The 14,130-nt window shown below is 39.1% G+C and overlaps 2 protein-coding genes across 5 annotated transcripts in view; both read left to right on the forward strand.

Moving 5' to 3' along the window:
• LOC123967290 (zinc finger protein 385C-like) overlaps positions 1-14,130 on the forward strand; it is a 611,432-nt gene that overhangs the window by 280,720 nt on the left and 316,582 nt on the right. The window lies entirely within an intron of this gene.
• The window catches only part of stat5a (signal transducer and activator of transcription 5a), a 56,967-nt gene that overhangs the window by 27,511 nt on the left and 15,326 nt on the right, over positions 1-14,130 (forward strand). For 3 of the 4 annotated variants that reach the window (XM_046034355.1, XM_046034335.1, XM_046034363.1), the window contains 4 exons: positions 9,535-9,672; positions 9,845-10,001; positions 12,637-12,726; positions 13,501-13,675. In XM_046034355.1, the coding sequence (XP_045890311.1) occupies positions 9,545-9,672; positions 9,845-10,001; positions 12,637-12,726; positions 13,501-13,675 (550 nt within the window). In that variant the 5' untranslated portion in view covers positions 9,535-9,544. Of the gene's footprint in view, positions 1-6,286; positions 6,351-9,534; positions 9,673-9,844; positions 10,002-12,636; positions 12,727-13,500; positions 13,676-14,130 lie in introns of all 4 variants that reach the window. The other variant, XM_046034345.1, reaches the window with a different exon arrangement.

Raw genomic sequence — 14,130 nt, forward strand, 5'->3', positions numbered from 1 at the left:
GCTTGAGGACCTGATCATTAACATTGTGGATCAGAATGCTTTCAAGCTTGAGGCACCAAGGTTTATTTGGCTGCCAGATAAACAAACAACCGTCAGCAACATAATTAAGTTGTACAGAGTTAATTGATTTTTTTTTTTTTGTTGTTGGACCAATCAGATGATCCAGCTGCAACTACAACCGTGCCTTATTTAAAAATAAAAAACAAACTATGTCAGCTGTGTTACTTTAATTTATAAGTCACCAGAGACAATACGACCATACCATGTTTTGCATATTATTGCCAGTTTTATCATGTCATTTATTCTCAACATTTTTAATGACCATTTTCCAAAGTATATCACTAAACTGACACCTATGAAGACTTGACACCCCACACACATCAATTTATATCAGCCAACATGCTTGAACAGCAAAACAGAGCTGTAGTTAAATGAACTTTTGAACAATTTTCTCAACTGATTGGTGTTTTTAGACAGGGATTCTTACTGCTGAGGTTGATAGTCTCAGTTCCAGTCATACAATTTTAGTGAGAACGACAGGAGGCAACTGAATCAGTAGATAAATTGTGAAACACCACACGCACTGTGTAAGTTTATCTCTTGACTGTCAACAGCAGCTGGCCCAGACTAGAATAAACTCATTCCACTAGGTCAATCAGTTGTAGTGTCTCAGCAAAAACTAATAACTTGATTTAACTACTAAATAATTGAAAACCAGCCAAACAGTTGTAGTATAGTCTGCACCCTTTAAGTAAAATGTGGATGTTTTCATATTATGTCTTCCAAGCAGCTATTGGTTTCACTTCATGTCACTACAATATGAAAATCAGCTTGCACAGACTTCAGAGTCATGTTTGTCATATGAAATGGAGTTAAAAGCACTGATTCTTCCAGATGGTTCACCCATATGCTGGTGGGAAGTTCCAACGGCTAAGATCTGAGGGCCAGTTTCCGAACACCTTCTTATTCCCAAGCTACTGTATGAAACGTGTAAATGTAAAATTAAACCCCTAACAAGTAAAACTAAAGTAAAAAAAGAGACCGTATAAAAAGGATAATGTGAATTTGGTATCCACAGTTCTTCAGAATAATCTAATTGGATCATTACAATTACATTTTCGTACTGTTTTGACATGAACTGAAAACATTAACTGCTTGGAGATACAAGAAAACCCACATCCATCAATCCAAAGGTCTATGGTGTGCAAATAGTCATCACTAATGTAAAGCAAAAATATCAGTCTTGTCCTTGAAAACACAATGAAACTAGCTGCAGCATCATATGGCATGTTATTTGTGTGCGCCCTTTCAATTCTGGCGTTTACAGGTCTTTGGTGTAAAGGAGAGCGGTAAGATTGCTTTGAATGGTGGGTGGCATTTCAGTTTTCTAACAGGAAGTGCTTACGTTGATGAATGGCAGTTTCTCCTCAGAGGAAAGAGTGGGTGACACAAGTTCATGTTTAATTTCACTCTGTTCATGCCAGAGTCAGCTAAATGAACATGCTACTATATCCTGAACCCTGGGGAATTAAAAAACTCTTGACTGGGCTCTAAAACACACTGCTGCTAATTCTGCGCTGTGTGATTGTTGCAAACTAAATAAGAACAACAAAGATGTTGATGAAGATTCAGGGCCAGTACAAGAGGGATTGTAGTATTGTTCTTGTTGCCTAGATGGCTGAAGTTGTAATGCACACTGGCTCACAAGTGTATATCATTGGAATATATCAGTTTGATCTCCTTAAACAAGCACACTCAACCAGAACCTCTCCCTATTTAGAAGCGCATAGTGAATTGAATACTATGTGTGTTTGGCAGAACAAACCAGTGACGGCTTGGTTAAAAAAAATATTGTTTTTGTTGACTTCTCCTTATGTAGAGTAAGAGGGATTTTTATTTCTTTTCCATTCAGAGCTGACTCATAGAGAAAGATTGGAGTTTTCTTCTGTTTTGTATTCCATTTTCCGCAGGAACTTATGAGTATTACCAGATGCTGTGATTGGCATCGCCATATGATATATGTACTGTTTTGACAGCTGCTATAAATCTGTGTCTCCGTCTTTAAATACGTGTCCAGGATAGAATCACACTTTGCAGAATAACTCGTCTTTGAGGGAACACGCGTCGAATGGTGATTTAGAGTCCCCTCTAAAATTGTGAAATATGAATTTTTGCGGTTTTCAAGAACAACAACAGCAAGTTTACCACTTGAGGTGGAAATTGAGTCGCTTATTGTGGCTTCCACTTTCAATGCGAGAGCTTTCATTGCATCACTTCCCACCTGCGCAAAAATGTAAAATGTTATACATATGCTTTTGAGGCTGTATGTAATGCTATTAAGGGTATTGAGTTTATAGTTTGGTGTGAACTGGATGTGTCTGAAATTGGCAAAATATAAGAGTTGAATGAATAAAATAGCAAGCACCTTCATCTTAACTCCTCTGAGCATAGCTTTGACCAGTATTGTAAACTTTTAACCTGCACACTAAGGAATAGATAGATAATGTACTTTTACATTCACCCTCTCTGGGCTGGTATGGAGTGTCCTGTACAGCTGGGTTAGGACAGCTTTTTTGATTTGTTTGTTTTTAGCAGTTGCATAATGCTAGTTGGAACCAATTCCTCTTATTTCTCATCCAGCCATTCTCAACTCATAAATATGCCACAATTCTGCACAGTGGGTGAAAAAGAAAACCTGTGTAGTCCTTCCTTGCGGACTTGCCAATGTTATGTGAAGGTACTGAGGTAGAAGACTGATTTTGCTCTAAGTTGATGTAGAACTGTGTGTTGTTTGGTTTCTGAGAGAGTAAAACACTGGAAGCCAACGTGGATTCATTAATTTAACCGACAATTCATCAGTTGACCAAAATGAGTGTCTGGTGTTACCATGGCGTTTGTGTGTGTCTGAGAGAGAAAGAAAGAAAGAGAGAGACCAAAAAATCTCTTGCCAATCAAGTCAAATTGGACAACAAAAAGTATGTGTGAGTTTGAGAACAACTTTAGAGATAGAGCCATGGAGTCTCTCCCTCTGTTGGAAAGTAATGGCAATAAAGATAAAAGAGAACGACAACTGACGATCCTGAAGGATGAGTCAAGGTAAAAGTCTAGTGTGTGTGTGTGTGTGTGTGCTCATAAATACAGGGAGTGGACAAAATACAAGGAACACCTTACAATGTGTTGCAATCTAACTATAAAACCCCAAACTATGGTCTAAAAATGACTACAGGGTTGACTGAACAGCTCTCTGACAGAAAGCACTGAACATTATACACTTCACAAATGCAGTGTTTATTGCAGGGCTATTGTATTTGATTGCACTGTAGTGTGCTGTTAATGTGCCCATCCTTGTATTGACAATGTGAAGATGTGTGAGTTGTCTAGCTGAGATAATAATCTCTTATGTGGAGTCAGAAGGCTTCTCAAATAGCATTACTATGTTTCCAGAAAACGGAGCCAACAGCACTTCATAATTTCTGTTATGGGAAGAGAAACATATCAAGAGCATTAATATGAGGCCCATTTTGAACTTTAATAACCCTCTGTGATAATTTCCTCAGTAAACCTCTCCAGTGAGTATGAAACTGCACTTCTGGCTCTTTGGCTGTTCAGTGGCATTTATCATAGCTTCAGGTAATTTATTTACTGCCACTGTTGGTATTAACACACATGGCTTACCAATCACTGATCAAGGAAGGCTATCAAATTGGGATTTGTCCTAGTGTTCAGTGGCCATTTTTGTGGGGCCAGCACTATAAATGCGAAAGTCTGGCCCTGACTGAGCCATGAAGTTAGCTCATATCTATTCATGGACATACTTCATTGCCGTTATGCAGTCCCTGTAAAGAAAGAGGTCAAGTATTTGGAACATCAAATATATTCTAAATAACGGTTCAATATGCTGTAAACAATTTGAGTCTACTGGCAAAATATTATTTAGCCTACTCAAATGTAGATTTCTCCTGTTTTTCAAGCATTTAAAAACAAATTGGCCTTTAAAAAATCTTTTTAAAATATTAATATTTAAAATAAAAAAAGAATCAATAATTACTTTACCTCTAAGTTATTCGCTTTTGTCAGTATTTGTATTTGTCGTGTTTTCCGTCATATTGTAATGAGCTAATAGAAGCTTGTTTAAACTGGTATTCAAGTCGTCTGTCTTGAAATGAAAAGCTCTGTGTTCACAGTGGGCGACTAGTCTCAAAAACAGGGACTTGCAGAGCCTTTGCGCTCGACGCAAGTGGCACGATGACTTCACTTTTGGTGCCTGGGACTCTGTATCGAGCATTAACAAAGCTTTACAGTGACACAATTACAATCTTCAATTAAGTCCTCAGGAGCACATACATGGTCCAGCCATATACTTAGTCTTGTTTCTATAATGAGTCCATTCTATATATTTACCTTCACCAAGGAGTTATGTTTTCAGTTTTTTTGTTTGTCTGATAGCACAATTGCGCAAAAACCACTGAAACATGGTGGAAGAGTGTAACATGAGCCAAGGAAGGACCCATTCAATTTTGGAGTGGATCCAAATCACAAGGCCAGTAGATAGCCAGTAGTAGTCAGTTGTGAGCTGAGATGATGAGGCTTTTTTTTTTTTTTTTACATTTGTGATTGTATTAGTCCCGCGACCCGATCCCGGATAAGCGGATGAAGATGGATGGTTGGATGGATTGTATTAGTTCTGGAAATATATTCAAATATAGTTGTTTGCACTTTCCATTTGCATAAAATAGAAGACTGGACTTCTACCAGGTAGATCGGTGTGCACTGTGAGCAGAGCATGTAGACCTACTAATGAGGTCATAGGACCAGTCACATGACACGTGGGCTACCTTTCTTCTGTGCAATGAGATTAATGCAGGACGTGACAAATTCAAGACACAACTTTAGATGGATCAGTCTCAACTAGATGATTGTTTTAAGTAGTGAGCGAGTTAAATTGAACAAAGAAGCAGGATGACAGAGAAGCTACGAAGGATTGAGCCAAGGAAGATAGATCCAGGCAGTAAAATAAAGATACATATTTGTCTGGAGACTTTTGACAGCATGTGGGTTCCGGCTGTTCTGCCTCAATAGGGTTCAGCCAGGAATGAGCTGAATCAATAATATTAACCCCAACTTCATAATCTCTGGCTCTGTGTGCTTCAGGATGCCATGCCCTTCTGTCAGGCTGCAGATCAAAGCTTAATGCAGCTAACATTACTATTTCCACTCTCTGGATCAGGCCTAATGATCTCTGTCTCCTAAAAATAAGAGTTATTCCTGATTATAAAGTCATCTCTGTTTTTAACTGGATATTCCTATTGCTCCATAATTCTGAGAAAGACACAAAATCAAGGCTTTAGCTTGTCTCCAACAGACAAGACTTAAAGGAGACTTACATATTATGACCTTTGGTTCTCTGGGTTGAGACAACACTGCACTCAGTTCATTGCTTGTAGCGGCTAATCTGTCCTCAAGCCTAAAGCCTAAAGTAAAGATGAGGAGCGGGCTACAGACATCTGTTAAGCTCTTTGACCCACTGTATTTGCTGTAGTTGTGCACACTCAGAGTGTGGGCTTTTAAGCCACAATTTCAACTTTACCTTCAAATAAAGCAGTATCTAATCTGGCCATACTGTCGGCTATGTGATGGTCAACCTGATTGTCTGACTGCTCGTGTTTCTTGACCCATTGGACCTATTTTTTTTTTTTTTTAGAAAAACCATGTTTTGAGATTTAAAGAAATACTTTGGTGAGTACTATGTTATCATAACCAATAGAGCCGAGGGAATGAAGCATATGGGTGAATGAAACCAAAGTTGTAGTGAACAGTAGTTTTTTCTTTAATTGTTATTACTAATATAGACTGAAGAAAGAATATCTGTTCATGCAATTACATTTAAAATAGCTTTCTGATTTCTAAAGTCTATGTTTGTGCTGTCATTTTTCCACAAATATCTTTTTAATTGGTTCTGTCTCGAAAAACTTAAAAAAAATTGTAGCAGTTAAAGATCACTACATACCATCACTAAGAGAGCTTGTACTTCTCGGCTTGACAAGTTTAATATTTTACGTTATGTTGACGTGTCCAGGACAACTGGAATTAAGTGAAATCTGTTCAGTGGACTTTCCCTTTCACCATTTCAGCTCTCTCTCAACCTATCATGCTTTTTGTGCTCCAGTCCTTGTGAAAAAAGATAGCTTCCTCAGAAGCACCCATGGTTGACTCACTTCCTCCTTTTGCTTTCTCTCTCTCTTTCTCTCTGATTCTGTCTCACTCTCTCTCTGTCTGTCTGTCTCAGGTTTGTGGTGCTCCTCTTTAGAGTTTCCTGCTGTTACATGGTATCACAGAGCTGAAGGCAAGAGGTAAAGTGGATTTTGTTTGTTTTTTTTAATCTGCAGTGAATTGGTGGTAAAACGTGTAGCATGTTACAACATTTATAGTTTCTTAAAAATAGAGGAAAGTGACAAAGAGAGAGACTCCTTTGTTTTCACAGTATACCTCAGGGTCATGCAAGGGCATTTGGATGTTGCGGTTTGTCAGAGTGAAACAGCTGCTGAGAAGCATCTCATTCTCCTGTTGGAGGTGAGAATGGAGGTGATAATGGTGGGCACACAGCACCTGCAGCCTCCACCTTAAAGAGCTCTTAAAGAGACAGACAGACTAGTAAACATGAGTTTGTCCCACTGTCTTTTGGCAGCACGACAAACGCAGTTTAAAGCCTTAGCTCCCAGCATGCCCCGTGTGCCTATTTGTGTGTCTGTGTAATATAGGATGGTACAGAAAGACAGTCCTGCACTCACAATAGGTGTCACAGAAAGAGGTGGTAGAAAAGGTTTTGTGCTCTTCCTGTTGGGTTCCTCTTCCAATCAGCTGATAGTACGAGCGCTGATGCTTACTGCTGATGCCCTCACTGATAAAACATGTGCACGTTACTCGTTTCAAAAGCAAAATTTGTCTTTTGAAAATATGCTGAATACGCGTTTAATTTGCCTTCATACACACAATCTGAAAACAATATGCATGCACTACAGCAAAGATTATGGAGCATTTAGTGTTGTTTTTGTGAAATTTCATGTCATTTTTTTAGGTAACAAAAGTGTCATTAACTAGCTACTATAGGGAACATATTAACTGTTTAAATTAGACTTTACTTGTTTTATTTTACTTAAGTACACCTGATCACCTATACAGACTATAATAAATATATGAAATATGTAATATGATAACCAAATATTATTTAAATAAAAACAAACATCTTAAATTTCAGCTTTAAAACTAAAAGTTCTGAAGTTATTAAGCATTTTTTATGAAATTATAAATTAATAAATAATTAAATAATATTTATGATTGGTCTGACTGACAAATTTGGTTCTTTGTGTTCTTTTTTTTGTACAAATTACCTTTAATCGTGACAGTTACAAGTCGCTTAAAATCATCTGCCATATTCAGAGTTGTGAGTGCAGGAGCATTTACATAAGCTGAAGGATTTGTCGCAAATGCCAGGATTAGACACAAATACCATAAGGAGTGGAATTATCTTTCTGAACTCATCTCACCTAGACACATAAAGTATATAGTAGGTGAACATGCATGCATATGGGCGCAGCTGTGAGGGGTGATTTATGCCATAACATACACACATGCAAACACTTTGCCTGGTGATCAGAAGACAGGAGATGTTTGTGACAGGGCATTAGAGTTTTTTCCTTAAATTTAATTATTATTCAATTGACTCGTGGCCTCATTAAGACAGATGACTGAAGGTCAGTTTTGCAAGTCATGGGATCCTCTCAAATTTGAAGCACTTTCTTTTTGTGAACGGAAATGGCTTCCTGTTTTTTATGCAATAACCATGACAATGTGCACAGTCCCAAACCAGTGGAACTTCAGTTACTGACTAGCTTCTGTCCTGACAGAGGACAAAAAAGTCGAATATGTATGAAAAACAAGGGGAAACTCTCTCTACAGGTATGATGAGGAAATGAGCCATAGAGAGATAAAGTAAACAAGAAATTGAAAGACAGATATAGTAGATCAGCTTTCTCTTTTGCTTTTTTGCTCTGCATGTTAAGATGCTGTCAAATGTCCATTTAATTACATTGAAATTCAAAAGATGCACGCACTGTCAAGTAGAACCACTGACACCACAAGCTCCTACAAATACATACATACATGCACACATACACACACACACACACCACAAACTTCCCGCGTACTCATATCGCTCAGTCTTTTACTGACAGTGACTGTGCCACTTTTGAGAAGGGTGAGTGGGTGTGTTGACTGGAAACAAGTATCAGTGACCCAACACAAAGTCCTCTCAGCCAAGACACTTTAACACTTAGTGTGGAGCTGTTGTCTCCACAGAGGATCCTGTTTAAGCCCTCAACATAACCGGCTCAACCACTATGGCTTGGAGCTGCAGCCATGGAGGGAAATCAGAAACATCTGTATACTGCAGGTTTCATTTAATGAAATCTATACTCTGTGAGCTGGTAGTAATATGTTCAATTGATTGGATTTAGTCAATTCACCCTGTGGATTTTCATAAAAAAAGAACATGTCTTAAAGCCATACAATTGACTGTTTGCTAAGCTCCCTCCACTGTTTAGCTCTCTGTTCTTGCACTGCACTGTTGTTCACAACGGTATTGGTGGCAAATGTGTCACTTGAGACTATACCGGTCCCAGGCAGAGCCAGTTAGTCTTACTATAAAACTATAAATAAAAATGCAAGATCAGGCTTTTTTCTGTTAGGTTGCATGTTCACTTTTAACTTTACAAGAGAAGATGGGGGGGGGAGCCCAACCAATATGGGATTTTTAAGACTGATACCAATTTTGATATTTGAGGATTTTTAAATCTGATATTTTGATATATCAGCCAATATGCTTTTTTTCTCCTGCTTTTGAGAAACACATAACGTAAACGAAGATTATCCCTAACATTTGCTCTGTGTAATTATGAGACCTCACCAAGATAACAACATAATGACATAATGCAGCTTAAAAATTTACTTTTTATATTGTTATTTATAATACTTTGCACAAAAGCTGACTATGTCAGCTGATTGCTGTGTTTTCTCCTGGATTTGTGGTTTTGTTGCCAGCAGTTGCAGAGTACCCTCTGCATCTGTCTCTCTTTTTCTTTATTGAATTGTCATTTATTGGCTGTGACACAGATTTATCTGCAATTATCTCATAGTACTCTAGTAAGGACGTCAGTGTGTTTGTAAGGTGTGTGTAAGGTAGCGCAACTTTATACCTGAAAACGTTGGCGTGGGTTGCTGGAGTATAAACTTACCCCAACTCCAGAGATCAGGACATAACTTCTAACGTAAACTCTGCATCCAGGACTGGCCTCCACGTTCTTGTGGTAAACATAACCCATTACCCGACAAACTAATGTAGTTAGTTAATTCCGGGCTCCTTGAACTTGGGAATACTGTAGGTAAGAATCTAGTTAGTTGAAAATGCATCACCTTACTGTTTTTTTAAGTTGTGTTCCCTACTCTCTAATTAATAACCAGCCCCCTTTTCAACTTCAGGGTGTTGAAGATGGCAGTGTGGATCCAGGCCCAGCAGCTCCAGGGAGATGCTCTGCACCAAATGCAGTCTCTGTATGGTCAGCACTTCCCAATTGAGGTGCGACATTATCTGTCCCAGTGGATAGAGGGCCAGATCTGGTGAGTTGCACCCCAGCACAAACAGAAATGTTGCATGTTTGTCCACCAGAGCACATTTGGACAGTTCTTTTTTTCTTATTAACCAAGTGTGTTTAATTATGCATGTGTCTATGTGTTTTGTATGTTTCTTGCATGCGTGTGTGTGTGTGTGTGTGTGTGTGTGCGTTGTTAGGGATGCCATAGACCTGGAGAACCCACAGGAGGAGTTCAAGGCCAAACGCCTGCTGGACAGTCTGATCCAGGAGCTGCAGAACAAGGCAGAGCACCAGGTGGGAGAGGATGGCTTTCTACTCAAAATCAAACTGGGACACTACGCCAGCCAGCTCAAGGTAACTCTTTTTGGCTTTTGTTTGCAGAGAGAAAGATATTGCATGCAGAATTGCATGTGGGTCAAAGTATGACCAAAGGTAGTATGTACAGTATGTACAGTCGCAGGAAAAAGTATGTGAACCCTTTGGAATTACTTGGATTTCTGCATGAATTAGTTATAAAATGTGATTTTATAAGTCACAACAGCGGACAAACACGGTCTTATTAAAATGATTACACACAAACAATTATGTTTTTATTATATACACTGTGTAAACATTCACAGTGCATGGTGGAAAAAGTATGTGACCCCTTAGGCTAATGACTTCAAAAGCTAATTGGAGTCAGGAGTCAGCCAACCTAGAGTCCAATCAATGAGACGAGATTGGAGGTGTTGGTTAGAGCTTCCCTGCCTTATAAAAACACACCAATTTCAATTTTCCTATTTCCATGAAGCATTGCCTGATGTGAACCATGCCTCGAACAAAAGAGCTCTCAGAAGACATAAAATTAAGAATTGTTGACTAGAATGTCCTCGGTGAGACAAACTGTCTATAAATGGAAAAAGTTCAGCACTGTTGCGACTCTCCCTAGTAGTGGATGTCCTGCAAAGATGACTGCAAGAGCATGAGCAGAATGCTCAATGGGGTGAAGAAGGATCCTAGAAGGTCAGCTGAAGATTTACAGAAATCTCTGGAACATGCTAACATCTCTGTTGACAACTCTACAAAATGTAAAACACTTAACAAGAGTTCATGGTGTCTGATGTTTGCAAAAGAGCACCTGGATGTTCCACAGCACTACTGGCAGAATATTCTGTGAATAGATTAAACCAAAGTTGAGTTGTATGGAAGAAAAACACAACCCTATTTGTGGAAGGAAAAACTCTATCTATCACTGCCTCAAGGCCTGGGAGGGTTACTATCATTGACGGAAAAAGTTAATTCCGATGTTTATCAAGAAGTTTTGCAGGAGAATGTAAGGCCATCTGTCCACCAGTTGAAGCTCAGCAGAAGATGGGCATCAGCAGAAGAAAAACCCACCTCCTGGAGTGGCCCAGTCAGAGTCCTGACCTCAACCCGATTGAGATAATGTGGCATGACCTTAAGAGAGCAATTAACACCAGACATCCTACGGATATTGTTGAACTGAAACAGTTTTGTTAATAGGAATGGTCAAAAATTCCTCCTGACCATTGTTCATGTCTGATGTGCAACTACAGAAAACATTTGGTTGAGGTTATCGCTACCAAGGAGGGTCAACCAGTTATTAAATCCAAGGGTTCACATGCTTTTTCCACCCTGCACTGTGAATGGTTACACAGTGTGTTCAATAAAAACATGAAAACATAATTGTTTGGTATTAGTTTAAGCAGACTGTTTGTCTATTGTTGTGACTTAGATGAAGATTTTATGACCAATTTATGCAGAAAGCCAGATAATTCCAAAGACTTTACATACTTTTATGCATATATATATATATATATATATATATATATATATATAACTGTGTCTTTCATTTATTTGTCAGATATGTCAGTAAAAGGGACCGCAAATTGTTTTTGATGCTTTATCTGTAGTTACAAGTTCTGAAGAACAAAAAATCTCTAGCATAAAGTGGCTACTGTTCATGCAATCAAATAAGAAAATTGAAACACGATCATAAAATTCTGAATTCCACTGCTCAGACAGTAGCCATGTTTTCAGCAAGCACTTACATTAAACTATTTACAATGTGAGAAGATCATAAGCAGGTGGTTGGAAGGTACAAATGTTCAACTCAAACTCCTCCCTTGCTCCAGTCCATACAAGAGAGCATACAGAGAACAAAATGTTTTAAGAACAGGTTGTATCCACCATGGGGAAAACAAGTGGACAGCCCAAGTGAGGGCCTTGGTAGCCAGCCAGCGCTGCTATTTATGATCGAGCTCTCTGCTCACAAGACTGTTCTTTTATTTGTCTTCTCCCTGAAATCAGGCAGAGAAACAGGCGGAAGGGGCTGGCTGTGTAAAGTCAAACTGCAATCTTGAATTCCTACCACTCAGTTTTTTTCCTAAAGAGATTATGAGCGTACATATACTGATGTGGTTGAGTGTGATATGTGAAAATTGTCCTTAAGTGTGACTTACTGTATATTACTTTTCTTTAAAGTCAGAATATGTGAGGTGAATCAATCAGAAATATTTTTCTTATCTTAAAGTGGTGTGTTTGCTCGTATACTCAGCTAGATTAAAATAATTCAACTTTTAATGAAACTTCATTCTCTCACTGAAAGCAGTAAACAACAAGAATATTATCAACTGACTTCCAACTAAAAGTGTAAAACTGAAAGTGTAACTGCAATTTGTTACACTACTCATCAGTGGAAAAATGGTTACTAAAATGTTACTGTAACACATAAACCACTCCACAATGGTGGGTGCGTGACAATGTGCATGTATACTAATGAGTCATATCTCTATATGAAGTGTGCCGTGCTTCAGAGATGGGTCTCATTAGGCTCGTCTAATGGGTTTTAGTGTGTCTGCGGCATTGGCTCCAGAACCTAGCGAGCTTCCTTGATGCGACTAAATTGGTGAGTCCTGTGTGCAGCGGCCATTCCGCTCGTCAGGGGCTAACAAGCCTTAACACAGCACATGTGCTCCTTGTCTTTCAGAGCACGTATGACCGCTGTCCTCTGGAGTTGGTCCGATGCATCAAACACATCCTCTACACAGAGCAGAGGCTCGTCAGAGAGGCCACCAATGTGAGTAGGGTGCTTGAGTGTACTGTAAAGTGCATACGCAGCCTGACACCTGCACGCTTCTGCGCATTTGTCTACACACAGAGATCCCCACTAACATATACACTTGCATGAACAAACACCTGTGGCTTCATAGCAATCATGCTCTAATATGGCCTTTTGTATTTCTCCACTGCAACACTGCAATATGGAGGGAACTGAAAAATGGAAGTCAAATATTGTACGGTTTATAACAAGGACTGAGTTATAAAACCATAAAGCCAGCCGTGCGTAAAACATGTGACTCTCAGCAACTCCTGCGGTGAATTGATTTCCAGTCACAACATGCCTTTTCTATTAGTGGAATGCATATTTGGACTGATTGAATTTCACCCTGTTTAGTCTGAACCTTTAGGCACCATAGTGCTCTTGTTTAGACCTTTAACTGGCCACACAGTCTGTCTGAGTATGATAAGTAAATGCATTTCTTACTTCTCTATTTGCAGTGTTCCATCAGGGTTGTGGTCACTGGGGATTTTATAGTCAAATAGCCCCACTGCCACAAACTTTGGTCAATGCATCAAGTCCAGCTTGGTTTTGTAACTCTGCTCCATCCCCCACGGATATTCCCGGTAGCTCAGCTCTCAACTCACCAGTGTCCAGTCATTTCCCTTAACAACTATCATAAACAATCCAATGACAGACAATATACAGGCCATGCATCATCCAATGGAAAACCAGCCTTACCGATAACTGTCTCTCTGTGCCTGTCTCTCAATCTTACTTTGTAATTGACAGTCGAGCTCGCCGGTGGGCGGGATGATGGACAGCATGTCTCAGAAATACCAGCAGATTAACCAGGCTTTTGAGGAGCTTCGCCTGCTCACCCAGGACACTGAGAATGACCTGCGCAAGCTCCAGCACAACCAGGAGTACTTCATCATCCAGTACCAGGAGAGCCTCCGCATCCAGGGTGAGACCAGAGGACTTGCATCTCATTACTGCTGCTCTAAAGTAATGCATGACGAAATTGTCAACATTTTTGATAATCAGTTATTCAACAGTGTCATTCATCATGCCTGCTGAACAATGTATTGTTTTTCTGTTTAATTTCATTCCAAACAGAATACATTTAAAGTTTGGACTGTAAGTTGGACAAAACCTATTCACTATTTTACTATTATTCTGACATTTTGTAAAATCAATGATTAATTAATTCACGATTAGTTAATATCATAGCTTTGAAATATCAAGGAAAGTGTGTTATAAAGATCACTCTACATACATATCACAGCTGTCTGAAATATTTATTCATTTAGCTGACGCTTTTATCCAAAGCAACTTTCAATTGCTATACATGTCAGAGGTCACACACCTCTGGAGCAACTAGGGGTTAAGTGTCTTGCTCAGGGACACAATGGTGGATGT

The sequence above is a fragment of the Micropterus dolomieu genome, linkage group LG02 (genome assembly GCF_021292245.1).
Source record: "Micropterus dolomieu isolate WLL.071019.BEF.003 ecotype Adirondacks linkage group LG02, ASM2129224v1, whole genome shotgun sequence".
Taxonomy (NCBI): domain Eukaryota; kingdom Metazoa; phylum Chordata; class Actinopteri; order Centrarchiformes; family Centrarchidae; genus Micropterus; species Micropterus dolomieu.